General features: G+C 36.2%; 2 protein-coding genes across 6 annotated transcripts in view; one reads left to right on the plus strand and one right to left on the minus strand.

Moving 5' to 3' along the window:
- ptk2ba (protein tyrosine kinase 2 beta, a) overlaps window positions 1-193 on the minus strand; it is a 34,354-nt gene extending 34,161 nt beyond the window's left edge. For 2 of the 3 annotated variants that reach the window (XM_007252025.4, XM_007252024.4), the window contains exon 1: window positions 31-162. The gene's annotated coding sequence lies outside the window, so the exon portion shown is untranslated. Of the gene's footprint in view, window positions 1-30 lie in introns of all 3 variants that reach the window. The other variant, XM_007252023.4, reaches the window with a different exon arrangement.
- Window positions 194-3,780: 3,587 nt separating this feature from the next.
- Window positions 3,781-18,664, plus strand: LOC103035024 (transcriptional-regulating factor 1). Of its 3 annotated transcripts, none has more exons than XM_022673018.2 (17): window positions 3,781-3,935; window positions 4,068-4,120; window positions 9,029-9,186; window positions 9,615-11,122; window positions 12,382-12,428; window positions 12,534-12,681; window positions 13,367-13,549; window positions 13,664-13,958; window positions 14,276-14,336; window positions 14,862-14,998; window positions 15,121-15,224; window positions 15,329-15,404; window positions 15,993-16,081; window positions 16,194-16,307; window positions 17,374-17,505; window positions 17,732-17,916; window positions 18,033-18,664. In XM_022673018.2, the coding sequence occupies exons 4-17, from the start codon at window positions 9,842-9,844 to the stop codon at window positions 18,301-18,303; spliced, it is 3,123 nt and encodes a 1,040-aa protein (XP_022528739.2). In that variant the 5' UTR covers window positions 3,781-3,935; window positions 4,068-4,120; window positions 9,029-9,186; window positions 9,615-9,841; the 3' UTR covers window positions 18,304-18,664. The 3 variants fall into 3 exon arrangements, with proteins under 3 accessions (XP_022528739.2, XP_015461984.3, XP_049320001.1); XM_015606498.3 differs by having other exon boundaries at window positions 9,029-9,173; XM_049464044.1 differs by having other exon boundaries at window positions 9,029-11,122.
- Window positions 18,665-20,818: the final 2,154 nt, after the last annotated feature.

The raw sequence follows: 20,818 nt of genomic DNA on the forward strand, positions 1-20,818 counted from the left end.
AAGTAAACGGTGTGAATGACAATGACCGACCTGTCTGAAGCTGTCCTGGTGGCCGGCTTCTCCTTTATCTCCTTGTTTTTCTGCCCTGTTTCTCTAAAGCGCAGGTGGCTGCCAGTTTCGAGTCTTGTCTGGGGAAGGTAGCGGAGAGACCAGGCCCCGCCCCCTTCCTGATTTCTGTGTAGTTTCTGGGTGTGAGAGCCTGTTGCTCATACATCCCTCACACTTCACTGCTTCTGCACAGATCATGCAGGGCAGCTTACCTTACTGTACCTTTTCTTATCTTTACTTAGGTCTGCTGTTTTTTGTTTTTTTGTGACAATATTTTTATTTGGAATTTGGGAGTAATGTTGTCCGCAGTTTATAGAATAAAACAACAATGATCATTTTACTCAAACATATACCTATAAATAGCAAAATTAGAGAAACTAATTCAGAAACTAAAGTGGTCACCTATTGTTTTCCAGAGCTCTATTTTATCCTATAGCTAACAAGCAGTTTGGTGGGTCAAAAACTGTTGTGTTTTAAGAGTTTAAGGTTAACGCTTTTTGCTTTTATATAGATCAATCAACACTGACTGACACTACAGTCCCAAACTAAACTTGTGCAGTAGCCGAGACTGTCCCCTCTTCACTATTTCTACATGTGAAAACTCATAACCTATACAATGCACTATTATACAAAACAGAATTACAACCCGAGATGAGTGTAGTAACAAAAGAGAACTACTTCATTTCTGTACTTTAGTATAGAAGTAAAATGCTGTATCTGTATCTACTGGAGTACTTTTTTTACACTTTCACTTTTACTTTACTACATATTTTAGATGAGTTTATTACCTTTAGCCTGATATTTTTTTATGTCCTGCATCGTTACTCGTTACAATTATAAAAATGTTATATATATGAATCATTCCAAACCCACATTCTCACTACCAGTCCAGTAGTGACCAGTATGCACTGTCACCAGATTTAATGAAAATGCTCATCAATGAGCAAATCAAGTGATCAAGCTAATTTTATAAGAAAAGTCACTGCTGCTGTTCTGTTTTTCACTCTGAGAACTTTCCACTGCTTTCTGAAATAACAACATAACAAAAGTAATTTACTTTTACTTTCAGTACTTGAGAAATGCATTTATAAACTAATAAACTACTTGCAATACTTAAGTAAAACAACATATTCAATACTTTAATGCTTCCACTCCAAGTATGGAACTTAAAGAACACTACAACTTCTACTCAAAGTCACTTTTTTGAAAGAGCACTTGAAGTTTTAGTCAAGTCTAAGTACTTTAGTACTTTATACTTCTCTGATTATAGCTGATGTTGCAAAACAGCTTTACAGAAATCGGGTAGCAGGACAGAGAATCAAAAGCAACATAAAACATAAAACCCCAGTGAGCAACAAAGGCAAGAAAAAAACTCCCACAGAGCTGGAACAAGAAACCTTGGGATAACCAAGGCTCACAAGGGGGGGCGCATCATCCTCTGATCAGGCCACTTATTAATTATTGATAAAAAAAATCACTATACAGCCACATAAGTCTTATATGTTCAGGTATACTTTTATAGTTGAAGTATTGGTGATTTAATTAATGAAAGTAGTATTGATCGTTTAATTATAGCACTAAGATTTTTTAGACAGAACTAAAGAATGTCATAACCCCAAAAAGGAGAGCACTGTACAGGGCACAGCTACATCTCCACATCGCTGGAACATGGGCTAGGTAGGTTCCAGGTGGGTACGGGTTTTATGTTGGTTTGTACACATGCTGTTACTGGGATCCAGTTAAGCGTCCAAAATAGACCCCATCATTACAACCCACCTTAATCACACATCGGTTCCATCTATGTGCCATATGCAATGTAAAACCCACACGGGGCCCGTCTTTACTGCCCCCTGGTCCAATCAGTGATGGTGGCCCAACACCCATGTAAAACCAGTGAACAAAATTTTCTGGTTGCAGTTGGGCTGCCTATACAGGTCCCAGGTTAGAATGTTATCTAGGAAATCTGCCATAGTGTTCCTGTAAATCATTTATACTGAATGACATGGGTTTCACTTTGTTTCCACGTTTCATCACATCAGCATAATAATAATAGTAATATTCCATGAGGTGGATGCTGGAACAAATAGCAAAGTAATTTGTGCCAAAAGGTTCGACATGATCTTAACAATAAGTTCCTGACAACAAACCAGCTCACCAGCTTTGTTTCCAGACATATGAGTGGAAAAATATTATTTTTATCCTGTCTATGTTTTTGTTAACAGTTGGGCACTTATGTTTGACCTCTGGAAGGTTTATCATAGTCTAACAGGACATATCTTTATATATATTTATATTTCAAAGTCATATTTCATTACTGAACAACTATAACTCAGACTAACATGATCTTACTGTTCTCATCAGGCTTGCTTTTATGTTGTAATGCCACCATGTGGGCTAATGATGAGCTACAAGCGTTTTGACTGGTCACAAATAATTATAATACTTGACAAAACAGAAGAGACACTGACAAAACCTGAGGCACAAACCCCAATCACAGACATTAGACATTATCTTAATTAAATAACTAGCCATTTTTAAGCTTAATTGTTGTTCTATTTATGAATCCCAAAGTCACCCTGTAATGTCCAAAGATAAAATATTGCAGAAAATCCTGAAATTTCCATTATTATTTTGGAAATAAAAACAGGAAATAAAACAATTTGTATTCTGAGATTTATCACAAGCTGTCTCAGGTTACGCCATTATTTTATATTAATTATTAATATTAACATAAATTTCAGAAAATTTCACTGCATTTTCACTTGCATTTCCGATTATCAGAATAGTTTCTAGGATGAGTGCATCTAAAATCACTTTAAACATACTAAAATCTACCACACCAGTTTATTTATATTCAGTGACTTAAAGTGTTGCAGTGTAGTGATGAGCCACAGGAAGTGCTGTGGGAGTGAAGTATTGCTATACACAACTTCCCCAAATGTGCACTCATAACTCAAAACTAGATGGTAACTATGGACATTTTATATTTAGCAAAGAAGATCTTGGCTTAAAATAAAAAATATACAACACAATGAAAAAAAATACGATGAGAAATTTCTGCGGCAATTCAGTTACAAAATCTTGCCGGTTGGCAGGTGTGATTACTTTGATCAGATAAAAAATTAGCAGGATGTGCGATGCAGTGCTGCTTCAATTCTCATTTCTAAGTAAACATGTAGTTGAATACTCATTTCTGAAACATATAGGCTACAGAATATAAAAACAAAAACTATGAGAGTGGACTGGAATGACTTCCTGCCACACTGATGAACATGTGAAGTCAACAACAATCTTTCAGTAAAAATGCTCTTAGATTAGCATAACTTCCTGTTAGTCCCACTTTTCACTAGGGCCAGTTATTGACCAGTGGTATTGCACTTGCCTGATTCATTATGATGATGATTGAAGCACTATCTTGTTCTATTTTATACTTTTTTTTTACAATATAAATTCGTTTTTTTATTTTTTCAGGTTAGTTATGATCTTTAGAAAGACCCATTTTTAATCTAATTAATTTGGGCAATTATTTAGGTTGATTTGCCTTGTGCATAAAACGGTTGACCTCCTTATTTTAACAATGTGAATGTGAATGCATATGGCGGTTTAATCTTGTCATTGTAGCGTTCGTGTATGGTTCCTGGCAAAGCTGAGAAAAGTACAGTAATATAACTTTGTCCACAGCTCTCATAATTCAGGTTTCCAGGCGGGGCTTGAGCAGCACTTGTAGCACATTTGACAGGTTGAGAAAATAGTTTGCGGTTGTGCTCAGGAAGCCTCACAGCATAGAAAGAAATAAGTCTGCATTTCCTGAACTTCCTTGAACCCCTGAAGGCCATCAGAAATAGCAGTTACTATAAGAGGAGATGTGCAGAATTCCTTACTCAGCAGTAAGTATGTTGAGTTCCCTGTTTGGCCAATGTCCTAACAAGATTTTCAGTCTTTGCACGCTTCAGTATTTTCTTAGATGATGTGTGCATGCTGGTTGTGTTTATCTGTTCACTGTATTGTGTTTACTGCAGCACTTCTACTGACCTTGCTAAAGAGTGGACCACACATTTAGAACAAAAAAGAGGTAAGACTTGTTACTTATCATTTGTGCTCTGTAAACTGCAATAGTACAGTTATATAATCATTAATAACTAGTTATGATCAATAGTACAACAGTACATGTACACGCTAAAACCCTAAACAGTTAAAGCTGCAATTTACCCATTGATATGGTGGACATACCGCATATAGCCCTTAATGTTTATCATTTATTTAGAAGCAATTCAGTATTTTAAAAATGTATTTCATAATTAATAGTCCAGTTCATAATTACTAATTACTTGACCTAGATATTAATTAATATCATATTTAGGTTAATGCACTGGGCCCTCCTAACAACATTGCTTTTTTAAAGTTAAACAAATTTAACTTTAACTAATATTTACATTAACAAATAATACAAATTGTACAATTTTATTCAACCATTTAAAATATTTATATGTGCACAATTACTGTATATTTAATTCACAAGTAAATACCAAAAAATCGTAATTGTGGAAAATACAAACACCACTCTAGGTGGAAAGTTTTGTAACTATGTACAACCCTCAATAAAGAAAAGGTATGCTTACAAAGAGGAAGGGAATTATATAAAAACTTCCAGCACGCAATATTTACTGACTGAAAGGTCATAAAGAAACTCCAGTTAAGGGGAACTGTCAAAGCAAGATCTGCATCACCAAGAAAACACTCTGAGAGAAGGGCTCAAACGAAGTGGTGATACACTATTCTACTGTGCAGTGTTGCTTAAACAAAAATGACCTATGTATACTGAATTCAATCAGTATGTACAGTAAATAAACAAGGTCATGGTACCCCAGCTCATGGCTTTGGTTGTGAGGTAATTTCTTGTGAATGAGGCTGAACACTGGTTAATAAGCTCATGCCACGTATGGTTAAAACTGTCCATACAAACAGACAAGCATCTCCGGCAGAAATCACATTCACATCAATTGCAGGAGACCTCACACAGAAATCCTGTAGGTCAGTGAAGCTTTCTTTAGCTTCTGTGGAACCTGGAAAAAGTCATGAGGCACAACAGTAGACTTTGGGCATGCCACTGAAGGAATTATCTGAAGGAAACTTGTGAGTGAGACGTTTTTAAAACGGACCCTTTTACTTACAGTCTCAAAAGAAGCAGAATTTGATTAAATGAACCCCTTTTCAACTGTCAAGCATGAATCTGGATCTCTTAAGGGTTGGGTGGTATGGCAGCCAGTGGTACACTATACACTGCACAGTTTATGGAAAAATGGATTCCACTAAATATCAGCAAACTCTACACACAAATATTTACACTGTCAAAAAACTAAAGCTAAAAGTGTATGAAATGGACATCATTAAAAAAAGGTGGTGAACAACTTTAATCTGTGCCACAGTTTTTTTTTTCAAATCTGAGTGTATAAAATAATGAAAAACAATATACATTTTATTCTAGTATTTAAATTATACAAATACAAAGAACAGCACATCAACATTTGTGGCAAAAATGTATTACAGTAGCTTGCTTGCAATAGTTTTTTTTTTTTCAAGCAAAATGTTTCATTTGAAGAAATGTACCCATACTACTTTTAAACATACCTTTATCTATTTTTTGCTAATTAACTATTAATATATACACATTACTGTACAAAAGCCACCTGAGAACTATGTTATTTAGTTTAAGTATTTAGTATAATGCTTCATAGGCAAAATAAAAAAAATGACTTAATTAATTGACCTGTATCCATAAGAAATCATTTCTGATTATGCACTTTAGTTAATGTGTTTATATACACTTGTGGTATATAGTTTTATAAGTAATTGTTATCTTTAATTATCATTATGTTCATATGCTGAACGTTTGTATGGCCAGTGAAAGGTTCTCATCAGGCATTTCACGCTGGGAAAAAAAAATAAAACTTAAAGACTTAAAAACTCTAAATTAATGAAGCTTGGATGTCTCAGGGTGCATTCCATCTGCGTAGTAATTACTATAAACTAATGTTAACTAGTCTTTGTGTATGAACTGTAGACAAAAGTGTAAACATTTACTCAAATATCCACAATGAATAGCCAAAGCCTCTATTTTTTTAATGTAGTTATGATGGGCACTACTATCCCACAATGCAATGAGAAGAGGAAAGGGGGGATCTACTTACTTCTGAAACAACATTAGGAAAAATGGCAGTGATGAGGAAAGTGCAGCAGCAATGGCGTCTGGAAATCTTGCAGTGATGTATGTTGGCGTAGCAAAGGCTCCATTAATTCCTTTTGGTACAAAAAGCTAAAGCATTAATATTTTGTATATTAACCTGCCAAACTTGCATTATTAATATTATTTTACTAGGGATGCAATTGGGATGCAGTCTCTTACTAAATATACTGGGGTAATAAAAACTGTAAATAAACTACTGTACTGTACAGAGTAAACCAACAGGTTTAATTGCGGACATTCAGCAAGCAGTGATGCCCTCCATGAGTCATCCTGTTAGTGTCAGCACCCTTGGCAGACGGCTGCACAATGCAGAACGACATGCATGCAGACCATTACGATGACTGCCCTTAACACCCATGTCAACATCTCAGAAGACTGCAATGATGTCATGCCAGATTGTCATGAAGTGACTCAAAATAGCACTGTATCATCAAAACAAAACAAACAAACAATCCGCGTGTGGGTAGGCACTGTGGTCAGTGCAAAGATGCACAATTTGTTGTTACAAGTCACATGTCCAGAGGGCCTGGGAACTGGTGTTATTGAGTGGGGTGCACATTCAAATGATTTCAGATCACCTTTGGTCTTTATTACAGACACTTTGATAGAACAATAAGTTTAGCAGTTAATAAGGTCCTGCAGCCTGTGGTCAACCTTTTTTGAATGCACACTCTGGTGCACTACTCCAACAGGGCAATGTTTATCCTCACAATGCAGACGTCTCAAAAGCTCGCCCTGACGACACAGATCCTTTGCCATGGCCAGACCTATTCCTGATTAAAAATGTGTGTGATGCTCTTGGGCGCATTATTAACTCTCCAATCTACTGCAAAATCTGCAAAAAAATGTGGACGAATATTTGAGCTGCATGGGATGGAAAATTGCCGTTTTTTTGTGATAGAGTATACAATCATTAACAAAAATATTGTTACACCCAGAAAAAATTGTCGCATTGCAATGTTATTAGGGAGAAAAGTACAGTTGCACTCATCATCAACGGTGATGATTAATTCTACATAGTTTGATGTTTGCAGACACTTGCTCCACCAGAGTTGCTTTTGGAGTCAACTGTGCTAAAATAAGGGTGCTAATGGATGATTAATTATGGTTTAAGACATATCCTTAAGACATTGGCTGAAGCTCCAGCACTCCACAGCTGTTTTACAGCATGTTTAGAATCTGATCACAACTCCACTTGTGGATACTTTTAAAATTCATAAAAAAGTTTAGACTGACTGACCTTCATTACTTTTATTCTTTACTTAGTTGAGTAGTTTTTGCCATAACATGGATTAAAACATTACACAAATAGAGCTATTTACTACCTCTTCACAACCTCTACAACTGATCCTCTTAAACACATTAAGAGAGCAATATATTCAAGTAATTAACTCTTGACAAGTTAACTGTTAACTGAAAGCCATTCCAGGCGACTCTTTCTCATGAAACTGGCTAAGAAAATGAAGAATCCAAAATATAAAATTTATTCTGGTTTGTTTAACCCTTTTTTATTTTTGGTCTATATACTGTATATATATATATACACACACATATATATATATATGTGTGTGTATATATATATATATATATATACACACATATATATATATGTGTGTATATATATATATATATATATATATATATATATACGTATATATATATATATATCTATATATATATATATATACGTATATATATATATATACATATATATATATACGTATATATATACGTATATATATATATATATATATATATATATCAGCAAAATGAGTGTTTTTACCTGAAAAATGCAACACATATGATTTGAACAGATGCAAATATACATAGATACAGTAAAACGTAACAAGGAATCTATTAAACTCAGATGAGAAGAGATAAAAATATGTTTTAAGAAAAACAATGCTGTAAAAGCACTGCTTTTTGTAAAATTGCTGCTTGTATTTATTGTAATATATATCTATATAGGTCAGTTGGAACGGTTGCTTTTATACTAACTGGTTGAAGGCAATGACATTCATTTAGTCACTCACCAGAGCGAGTTGAGGATGGAAACTCTCAAAACCACAAAGGCCACTTGAGTTTCTGACACTCACTTTATATCTGATTCACACCACAGCCCAATAACACTCAATAACTTATACGTTATTCACCTTGTTCTAAATCCAGTGTTGGAACTTCTACTAAGAAGAATCTAATAATCTAATATTCAAAAATATGTTAGACTGTATACTGATCACTAAAAGTGGAGGGTATAAGAAATTAAACATTAAATAATTCATGCTGGACACTAATAACTAAAATGCATATGACAAGCTTTCAAAACCTTATTGGTGGTTTGTTTACGGTATACAATAAGGCCTGTGAACATTGATGAACATATACTTTATCTTTTTTTCTTTTTTCGAAGAAGGCTAGATAAAAAAAGTGGCAGGCCACTATGAAAACAGCTCATGTGACAGGAAATGATAAGATGGCGCATAGCTGAATTACATACATATTCTAGAGTGTGGGTGAGAGAGGAAGTCTCAGACTGAGTCATGGTGTGACTTTACTGAATGTGTTTAAGGGACCAGCATACAGCATTAAAGTTCATTTTGGACGTCCACAAAAGGATTTGTCTCTGTTTCAAGAATTTCTCCTCTTCTTTGATGTTGAAAAGTCTGGTCGGACCATTGTGATTTTCTTTTAACATAAATTAATTCTTATTTTTTTGCCAAACCATCGACTGCTTAGAAAGTACAAGTTTGGTGGAAGACTCTTTGTGATTGGTGGGACAGTTTGTGCTCCTGTAGCAACAGAGGTCTACGGACATCAACATCAACCCTAAGAATAGTGCTAGAAGACTACACCTTCTGAAGAAATGTGGATATGGTCTACGGTGAGTCGTCATGGTAATTGCAACTATTATTGTACAAACACTCTAAACGCTTGTTTAGTTTCATGTAATTTTGTTTTGCATTGTTTTAATGGGACGAGATGTGAGTGATGTGTCTTGGAACGTTGTGCATTTTAATAAGACCAATCATTTTTACCTGATGCATTTTTACCTGAGCAGTTCAATGAGATGTGCCCATAGTAGACATAAAAAGCTAATTGTGACCAATATGATAAGTAAAAAGATTCTATCCGCAAGAAAATTCCAATTATCATTATCAATGCTTGTTTAGGATGTCTTTGGTGCTCTTTTATGCATTGTTTATCTATGTGATTATGCTATGCATAGCTACATTTTACCGCCAGAATATTGTTCTGCTTTTTGCACAGAATGCTTATGCTTTTCTTCTTATTCTGTCTAAGGAACTTCTATTCCTCTCTACAGGAATAACTCATTCATGATGAGCAGCATGTCAGCTGAACTCTGATTCCACAGCCAGCATTCCACAGTTACCCTAAACATGACTGGAAAAAGACTGTTTACTGTCCTATATCACCATCTTCCTTACTTTGTTGGTTCTGCTGTTCATTCAAATTAGCTAATTAGCAACCTAGAGTAATATATTAACACACAGTAAAGAAGAAGCTCTGATTACTGTAATTCTTTCCAAAATGACAGAGAACCTCTATGACAGTAATGGAGCCTATTCATTTCAGAACAGTCTATCAGCATCGCCTGCTTATGGTTTCCCTACTGCAAGCTCATTACAAACTTGTCCATTGTCTCCACATGTTAACCAAAAGCATACATTATCACCCGCCACGCCACAGAATGAGCCTTCTCTACTATTTGACATACAACACAGTGGAGGATGCTGGGATTATAATCCACTGGAGAAGTCTGCATCTAGTTTGTGGGGCTCCTCATCTAAAGATGAAGTGACAGAGGCAATGGGTTCCCATTTTGTCTACCCCTTCAGTGTCATCCCTCACAGCAATGCTGGACTGGCTAGCAAGTTTAATGCCAGTGCTCTGCAAAGGCTAGATTCCTTTTCCAAAGCCTTTTCCATGAAAATCCCAAACATGGCTTTTGTCAACAGTGTAGGTGAAAAAAGCTTGGAGGACACTCAAGTACCAGAGATTTTGCTCTCACCTCAAAGTGCAACACCCTCGGATGGGTCAGATCGAGAGCCATTTAGTCCAGTAGCCATGCAGAGTCAGCAAGGCCATAACAAACAATCATATCCTCCAATAAACAGCCAACATATGACTGACAACCTCTACCAAAACCATCAGCAATATCATTATGGATATCAGCAGAACAAACAACAGCTCAGGGAAAGCCAACCAGAGCAGGTATACAAGTTACCCCCTTACAAGTCCCAGAACCTGTATCCTTTCCAGCACCAAGGGATGCAAACCAGCCAAAATCAGCTCACAAATTATTCATTAACCCCACAAAAGCAAGAGCAGAGAGGGCACTACATTCAGCAATCTCCACTCGAAGGCCCACAGTCTGCAGGATCACCAACCTTTGGCTACCCCGAGGACTATAAAGCACCTGAACAACCAGCTTTCCAAATTGGTCAAGGATTGCCACTGCAGTCTCCTCACTTCAAGGAACCACAGCACTTTCATCCATTCCCCAACCAGAGTGAAATGTACCAGCACCAGCAACATCACGAGCAAGCACACCCAGCACACTTACTGTCTTTCAAGCAAAATGCCTCTTTTGGAGACAACCCCCTGGCATCACTCAACACCATGCCTGGATTTCCTGGTCTGAAAGAGGAGGCCTGTATGGATTTACATCATCCTGAAAAAAGGAAGGGTCTCTGCAGCTCCCATTATCAAAGCGCTGGGTCAGGGGTCAATCAGACAGCAGCTCAGTCAGCAGCTCTGAGGGGAGGAGTGCTTCATCACATCAATTCCTACAGACAGCAGTGGACACAGGTAGGTTATTGATTTTATCAACACATTTTCAACAATCGATTAAGTGACAATCTGTAAATTTTGAGGATTCAAGGATTCAAAGAGGCTTTACTCCCATTCACATCACATGTGGTACATGAGGTGAAACGAAATTGTGATCTCACGGTCCAGTTTACACCCAAGAGCAATTGGTAAAATTGACTAAAAAGATAAATAAGATAAAATGAAGAAGGATTAAAAAATAAAATAGAATAGAATAAAATAGAATAGAATGAAATAGATCAAGATAAATACACAAAATAGGGAGAGTAGGCAGGTAGCAGCAACATGAAGTCCAGAATGCAAGTTTTGCTATAGCAGCATGATAGTTTGAATTAAGAGCAAGTAAAAGTGTTTTTTGTAAAAAGTAATTGTCAGTGGTGTGAAAATGTACTGTCCACCTTACAGATTACTTTTATTTTTGCATTTTTGTCATACATACATTTTAGATGATAAACCAAACTTTCATATCAGACAAATATAACCTGAATAAATGTAATATAAATGTTTATTAAGGGAAAAAACTATCCAAACCAATCTAGCTCTTTGTGAAAATGTGTTTTTCTGTATAATTAATAAATCACTTAAATAGAACCTGTCTGAATATGGAATGCTGGTGAACCTTCCCAGGAGTGACCGGCCGACCAAAATTATTCCAAAAGGGCATGAACAACTCATCCAGGAGGTCACAAAAGAACCCAGAATAACATTTAAAGAACTGCAGGTCTTATTTGCCTCAGTTAAGGTCATTGTTAATGATTTAATAAAAAGAAAGAGACTGCTGACCAAAAAGAACACAACAGCGTGGCTAAATGTGGCTAAATTTAAACAACTTTGTGGGCCAACATTTATCCTCAAAGATGTGAAAGACTTGTTGCCAGTTATCTGTAAAGCTTGATTGCAATTGTTGTTGCTAATGATGGCACAACCAAGTTTTTAGGTTTAGGGGCAAACACACCAGGGCTAGAATGTTTTGGATTTTTTTTTCCTTTAATAAATAAAATTAGCATTAAAAAGGGCGTTTTATATTTACTCAGTTTAAAATACAAAAATATCAGTATGACAAAAAAGCAAAAACTTTGTTTTTGCTTTGTAGGGGGCAAATACTTTTTCATGCCTCTGTATATATATATATATATATATATATATATATATAACTAATTCCCTCACAACCCTGGAATACTACTGCTTTTAATTTAAAAGTTGTTGTAACACTTACCCATTTCTTCTTTCTCCTAAAGATTCACTCACCTGATATTCCAGATGACCAGATTTCAACTGTCTACAGGTGGGATGTCTACGGTTCTGTAGTGATTCATCATTACTATTTTATAATTATTTTATTATTTTTTTATTATATTTTTAACAAAGTTGATTTTGGCCATGTTTATAGGAAGGAAATGGGGATGGTGAGGGACAAAGGGTCCAGTACCAAGCTGAAGTGCATCGTCTGTCAAAGAGAGTTTAAAAGTTTGCCAGCCCTTAATGGCCACATGCGTTCCCATGGGGGATTCAGGACACATCCAACAGCCTTCAAAACTGTAAGAAGATCTCAAAAATAGTGACTAAACCTTTAGAAGCAAACGTTTGAAAAGAGTTGGGCCAGCATATCATTATTTAGAACAGAAGTACTGAAACACCTGCTCATCTTTTTCAGTATTCTTTTTCAAAAAAGGTGTTATCCTGCTTTTGTTGTAGTTACTGTCTCTACTGTCTAGGAAAGGCTTTCTACTAGATTCTGAAGCTCTGATGTGAAGATTTGAGTGTCTTCAGTGACAAGAGTTTTAGTCAGGTCAGAATGTTAGATGATCACATCCACTTCTCAAACTACTATTCCAGAAAGGACGGTTCCACTGCTCCACAGCTTAATGTTGGGGGACCTTGTGACCTTCTTGTCAATAGTTCATGTTTAGCAATCACGTTTATCTATTCAATCTGCAATACTTTTTTTTACAGGGACTGGTCAAGCAGTGTGTATGTCTGTGTCAACAATAGGTGCAAAGCTGAATGCCTTTATTAGAAGGGTGTCCTCAAACAAATAGTGTTGGTTTTCTAAATGTCAGGAAATTGCTATATGGTACATTTTGCACTTCCCTACTAAAAGGTCTAACCTTCACCAGGAACAAATGTTAATATATAGCTTTAGACATGGCCTCTACACTTTTAACATTTAAGAATTTATGCTTCTAATTGACAAATAAATGTCTATTTAATCCTTTTTTATAGAGTGATGGCCAAATTCAGCTTGACCCCATGGTGTTACCTGTATCTGTTCCTGTAAAGGATTACCAAACTCCCTCCAAGCTGCCAAATTCCCTTCATCACCCAAGACAAAGAGATCTTATTGACACAGTTAAGGCTTGTTCACCGCAACCAGGCCCTACACCAAAGAATTCACAGTCATTATGTGTAAGTTACATTGCACTATTTTTTTCTCTTAAAACGTTTATATGTTCTTATATGTTCTTGAAATTATAAGGCATATTTAATTTATAATTGTATAACAGTATAAACCATTTGTAGGTGAACAGTACTGCAGGTGTGGGAGAAAATACGGAAAAGCAAGTGAAAAAAAGGTACCGCCACTACCTGGTGCCTCTTGTAATTTCCCCACATAAGGCTGGCCTGGAGTCCAGAGGACCAGTGCTTTTTAAAAGCCAACTGCGTTCTCCAGGAAGCTGTGGAGATAATGTTCCCTACACTCCTCCACCCATGCTCAGCCCTGTCCGTCCAGGCTCCGGTCTCTTCAGCAGTTTTCATGCAGGGTCTCACTGCACTGGAACACAGAACGTCCAACGAGTTCATCTCTGCAAGGACAGTAAGTTTTACCACATGGACATTATGTAAGGTATAGAAATGGTGCACAAAGAAGTAAAAGCATAATGTCAGTGTCCAATGAAAAAGATGTATCTTAGAAACTGAGACTTTACAAGTGAACAAAGATAACTTAGCTTTAATGGGAAGTCAGTCTGGGAAGATTTTATCCCAAATCATTCAGGAGCATTAATGTTGGTCCAATAACCAAAAACAGTTACTGCATTCAAACATAATGTAGAAAACTAAAATGTTTTTCATGAGACAAGAGCTAGACAAGGAACAGTTCCCATGCATATTATGTGTATCTTTCATTCATAGGTGATGTGGATAACAGTATTACCACGCTGGATGCAGAAGACAAATCAAGCAGCATGAAACCGTAAGACAAAAAGATGAATAAACTGATCTGTATTAAAAACACTATATTAGATATTAGAGGAACAGTATGATAACCAATTTTATATGCAATTTATAAATTCTAGAAAGTGTTTTAATAAATAAATGAAGATCTTGTTTTAAAGCTTTAGTAGTATTTTTAACTATATGAGATTTGCATCATCTACTCAAGAAGTCAATAAAATGATGGTAACAGAAAAGAATAGGTGCCCTTTAAATAATAATTGCCAGAAGAAAATGTGACTATTAGTTTATACTAAATATGTACACAGGAAATTTGGCAGTGTTAAATCAACACTGTTAGTGCTAAATTAACACTGAGAGTGTAAAGTTTAACACTAATAAGTGTTGATTTAACACTAACAGTGTTGATTTAACACTGCCAAATTTCCTGTGTAGGTACTGACAGCAGAACAGAAAAGTAGTATCATTATGCCATCTTAAATGTTCGTGCTGCAGCAAAGTTAATGCTGTAAATGTCTAATTTGTGCATTTGTACATTTTAAAGGCGGATCAATATTGGTCTAGATTTTCAAGCAGAGCTCCCAGATATTCAGAGCCACTCTAAAGTAGCAGATGATGTCCATAAAGCTACTTTACTCTGGACACCATACCACCTGGATAACCCAGACAACCAGCAAAGAGGTAATGTCATTTCAATGAATAATATCAGTTTTTTAATGCATTGTTTGTCATGATTGCAATTAAACGACAAAAAATAAAATAAAATGTTCTGATGGCCATTTGAATTTCTTCTATGATCAAAGTGGACGATCTTCTGAAAATGGCCTGCTCCAGTGCGCTGCCAGGAGGAGGGACTAACACAGAATATGCCCTCCATTGTTTCTTCGAGTGTAGAGGAGATGTTATGGTGAGGGGCACTTCTGCTTAAGTTCCTGTTATATAAATTATAATAAAACGTTAATAAAGGTTTCATTAACCTCTGATCTCTTGCATGTGGTCTTCTCCCACCAGATAACGCTTGAGAAACTTCTCTCCATGAAGCCTTTGAAATGCACATCCACCCTTCAAACAAACTACCACTATGCAGGTGTGTAACTGACTTAGAGCCTTTTTGTATGAGAAACTCTATTGTGGCTTATTGCATAATATTCTTAAAAATATTTAATGCCCACTATTTATTTCTAAGAATAGATGCTGCATTAACATGCTATTGATATTATGGTTAATATGAAGTCCCGACTTGAAAGTTAATGTGACATTCAATCTTTTAAGATGGCAGAGAAAAGACAGAAGTATTGGACAGTGAATATAATTGTATATTTTAAACAGTGCAGTGTTTGCAGGGACTGTATAGGTATCTCAACAGGGAACCAGAAAGTTTTGTCCTTGGGTTCCTTGTTGCCCCCACATATAGATGCCAGTAAAGGCCCCATCAAGGTGAATGAAGGGACCAGGAGAGGTCAAACATGGGCTGCATCTGGTTTTTATACTGTGATTAAGCTGCACTGTAATAATAACGTCTATTTGGGAACCACCTGGTTCCCTATACAAACCCACTATTTGCAGCAAAATAATAATACTACAGAGGTGTTGCTTAGTAAAAGTTAAATTCTGTATGTTTCTTTGTTGTTGTTGTTTTTTTTTTTTTTGCTTCACACCCAAATTAATCCACTAGGATCAGATAAATGGACCCTGCAAGAGAAGAGGCAACTAAACAAGGGCCTGGTCCTTTACAACAAGGATTTTCACTTCATTCAAAAAATGGTAAATATTCATATCACATAAGTATCCTCATAATTTGTTTTAATGCTAATTTCTTCAGATTAGACTATACCATGTAGTGTTAATGTGCTTAAGCAGTGTGTTTAAATCCTAGGTAAAGACAAAGTCAGTTTCTCAGTGTGTTGAATACTACTGCACATGGAAGGAGAGACTCCGACTGGGCAAGAAACTCAGCTCAGGCCCTGCAACACCAGGTCCAGAGAAAGAGGTGAGATGTGAATCTCTACTTGCCCTACATGCTTTTTCCTAGTCGACTACATTCTAAATACACTTCAAGCTGTATTATGCATGGATTAGCATTTTTTGCTTTTGGCCTCCCCTTACAGTTGTGGATTGCAATTCCCTTGCAACACCAGCTTCTTAAATACTAATCACACTTTGTGTTGGTGACAGAAGGCGTATTCACACTGGAAAGTCAAGTAAAACAAAGTAAAGTAAAACAAAGGTCATGTTTTAGTTACAAAGAACACATTTACACTGAATAGTTTTGCTTTCACACTGCAGTTTATCAAGGGCTTAAAAGCTTTGCTATATTTGGTTTTGTAATCATTTACAATGATTGGTTTGTCATACGTTGTGTGTCTGTGTCAGAAATCCACATGATGTCAGTTTGGAATTTGTCGAGTTGTCCTTCCAGGTGTTATGCATAAACCTCTTTGAGTATATGTGTGTCACAAAAACAGAACAGACATTAACAGATTTTTCCCATTACAGTTTGGCAAAAAGGATTAATCTACAGTTACAGTAGATACAGGAATCACCAACGTAATCTGTTGCGCCCATTCAGCTGCACCCTGTGCCTGCATTCTTTTTTTGGTCAATGGGAAACGATAGCCTGCCTCAACTTCCTGTAATTGGTTCAAAAGTCAAACCATCTAAAAGTGTTTTCACACTGCAAACAAACCAATCTCCCTATTACAATTTAGTGTACCGTCAAAATGATTTTAAAGCTGTTGCTTTAAGGTGAGGTTGCAGGTTGCAGAGACATATTGCTGCATTGCTTCGTATGGAGCATTTGTACAGTCCACATGCTTGTTTCACTTTCAATGCAGTTTTGTAACTCTTAGCTTCTTTAAATGCATATGTTACATAATAGGAAGCTCAAGGTGTGATTTGTTTTTACTGCAGTGTAGTAAATGTGAGTTACACTTCTCAAATGTGAGGAAACCCAACTCATCTCTAACTTTTCAGTGATCCATAAATTTAAATGTTCTTGTGTGGAACTTCAGTCGTCTTTGTGAATATTCTCATATGATTTTTTTCTTTTAAATCAGGGTGAATTAAAGAGAAGCAATACAAAACTACTGAACCATGTCGCCAAGAACCAGACCAAAGGCCTGGAGTTCTCTGACCTTTCTGACAAATCCTGTGCTGCGGTTGTCTGTGATTTACCAAGCAGTGGGCCTGTAAGTGTATATGTCCTGGAAACTAGCTCATAAGGTTATTTATAAACTTCATATGACTTTACAATTCAATTCAATTTCACTACTTTATCTCAGAAACAGACTGACCTTGTTAAGTCTTCTGTGCTTGTTTAACATTTTATCAGTATAAGATTGGCAGAATTTGTTTTACTGAGTTAGTTGTGGTGGGTATAGTTAATTTAAATGTACTATTGGTTTTTTTTTTTAGATGTTCACTGAAGATGACTGGAACCAGATCAGTCTTAGTGGACTGAATACTCCACTGGCTGAATACTCCAGACCAAAATCAGCTCAGCAGTTAGTTAGCGGTTCTGTGAAAAGCTCTCCATCAAACAGTACCACCAGTGGAGAAACTGACTCAACTCTCATTTTCCCCTGCACTGAATGTGGAAAGTAAGACACAACTGAAACACATTTGTATCACATTTGGTAATGTGGCATGCGTTATCTCTCCATCAAGGTGCTTCTTTATTGTTGATCTAATCTACTAAACCATCTCATTTCTGCAGAGTGTTTTTTAAGGTCAAGAGTCGCAATGCCCACATGAAGACCCACAGACAGCAAGACGATCCACAGTTCTGGCAGCTTCATGCATTTCCTGAACAGGAAAACCAGACTGTCACACCTGTCAACCCTTCTGTTACACCACTTCAGCTACCCACAACTCCTCAGTCTTTACCCTGCAGCAGAGGAGAAGATGAGAAAACTCTGACCAATAATGATGCAGAAACGCAACAACAAGCACAGTGCATCTTGAAGAGGCAGAATTTTAAAAAGTGATTTCACAAACATTGCTGAACTTGCTAGAACTGGGTGGTGCTTGATTATTTAAAAAAATGTAATGTTTTTTTTTAATTAGGCAATGTGGAATGAAACGATATGCAATAAAAACGTGAAAGGCTGTAAACGATGAACTGTACAAATGATGTAGAACGATCTGATGCCATGAAATACAGCTAATGACAAAATGTTGCACTTGCTTTGTTTTAATCATTACAATGCCATTGTAAAGTTATGTTTTATTAAACTGTTAAAAGTAACTCAAAGTGGTAAATATTAGGACAATGAAATACACTATATGCCCTGTGAAATTGAATCGCCTTACATATTCAATTAAAATATTACTACAGACATTGGGATGGTTAAGTCATTTAATTTAATATTGGTTAAGATACACACTCTGTTTATTAATATAAATGTGGTGTTGGTGTTCTTTAAGTTTAAGATATAATGATTGCAGAATGAAATATGGTGACCTTCAGGGTTTTATTTGGGTAGTGCAACTTTAAAGTTAAAGTTTAAAGTGAACAAAGATGGGACCCACTTTTTATCATGGAAAATAAAATGGATACTTTAAAAGTTTTTTTTTTTTTTTCAAATAATGCCTTACAATTACAGACTTTGTATTTCTCCTGCGAGTCACAGGATTTTTCTGCATATTGATAGTGTCTCCCTGAAACTTGCAAGTCATCTACAATTTCCAGCACATCAGAATGTTGTTTATGGGGCTGATTATCAGTGTGCTCTGTAAATGGATTTACACTCAACCTCTCTCTTTGACTGCAGCACAGTGTTGAGTGTAACTGTAAATGCAGGGTATATATAATGCACTGCTTCTGCCTGTATTGCCCTGAATTTGTCTGTACTGTAGGCACATTGCACGTTAAAGTAATTTTACAGGTGGGATTATTTCACTGATCTTATACTAGCTAATACATACTGTAACAACACCAGGGGCAGTGAGACCATGCCAGACCATAGTCTCATTAAGCAATGTTATTATCTGGGAGAAAACATAAAAATAAAAGCAGTGAGCATAAAACTAAGAGCAGTGGTTCTTTATTTAAATGGACCTCATCTGCCCTCTGCCCCAACCAATCAGGAGGGTAAAGAACAAGTTTGAAATATCAGCATGAAGTTATTCAAGCGACAAACTGTATTTTAGTGTTCTGTAAAACTTCTTTACAACAATTAATCCAGATGGAACAAATCCATTTTACAGGCCAATTATGGTGTTACTAGACTCTGAGTGGCAGTGTGTTCTTTGATAGAAGTGCCTCTTCACTGTAAATACGAGGTTCCAGCAGAACTTGCTTTAATACAGCATCAATGTTAGAGACCCTGGAAACATTAAAGATCATTTACAGGAGATGATAGACAAAGCACAACCAAGCATGCAGGTAAATTTGGTTCAAGTGGGGTTAATAGAGAGGGCTGCTTTAAAAATAATCAGCCCCTGAAGCCCAAGGATCAAGCGTGGACCAGTTTAGAAAGACCTTAAAAGAAGCAAAGGCACAGATTAGAAAGAGAGAAACCAGCAGTCTGAGAAAGAGGGAGGCAGATAGTAAGAGAATGAGACTAAAAGTTTTTACTAATGTGTTTGTGTTTGGATCTGTTTAGTGTTGTATGAAGCGCTGGTGTTTTACTTTTTTGAGAATATGCATTAGCTTGGTGTTTCGTTCAGTTTTAAAAAACAGTTTAATGTTCGTGAAATGTTCAATTCAATACGCAGTGTTTACTCAGTGTAGCATTATATTGCTTTGTGTGCTGATAGACAGTCTAGTAATAGTAAAGTTAACTGTCTATATTTTATTATCAGCTACTTTGCTAGGACAGTTGTGAGATATATTTTATTAGTTATTGTATAGTAGTTAAACCTTACCAGTTATTTTGCTTATTCTACATTATTTATACCTTACATAGCATAATCAGGCTTTATTTTGTTTTAGTGCTATATTAGTGGGAAGTGCATTTAAACTTGTTTATGTCCTGTTAATTTCTGTTCCTAGAAACCACGCACACATACTGTCACGTCCTTGCCCTGTTTCCTGTCTGTTGTCATTTTCTCTGTTTATTTACCTGTTCCTCGTGCCTCTGTCTCCCACGTGACCTGTGCTCCTCTGTGTTTCTTCCCCAGTGATTTTCCACTTACCTGTGTTCATTTGTAGCCCCGCTCCTTAGTCCCAGGTGTTTCCTGTTTCCCGTTTGTGTCCACCGCTATTTATTATTATTTTATTACTTTACGTCTGTTAGTGGTCCTCGTGGTTTTCTGTTTATGCTCAGTTCTGTTTTCTTTGTTAAGTTTATGTTTATTTTGTGTTTGTTTACGTTATTAAATTTGTGTGTAGTTTGCGTTTGCGTCCGCCTCCTCGTCCTTCCCGCACCCTACCTGACACGTACTGTAGCGAATGCGGTAATATGAGCATTTATTTTTGTGTAAATATTTATTTAATGTTTTATTTAACTTTATTTTATGATGTCCATTTTATATGTCTTGATTATTATGTGTATACTT

Source organism: Astyanax mexicanus, chromosome 14, assembly GCF_023375975.1.
Source record: "Astyanax mexicanus isolate ESR-SI-001 chromosome 14, AstMex3_surface, whole genome shotgun sequence".
NCBI lineage: Eukaryota > Metazoa > Chordata > Actinopteri > Characiformes > Acestrorhamphidae > Astyanax > Astyanax mexicanus.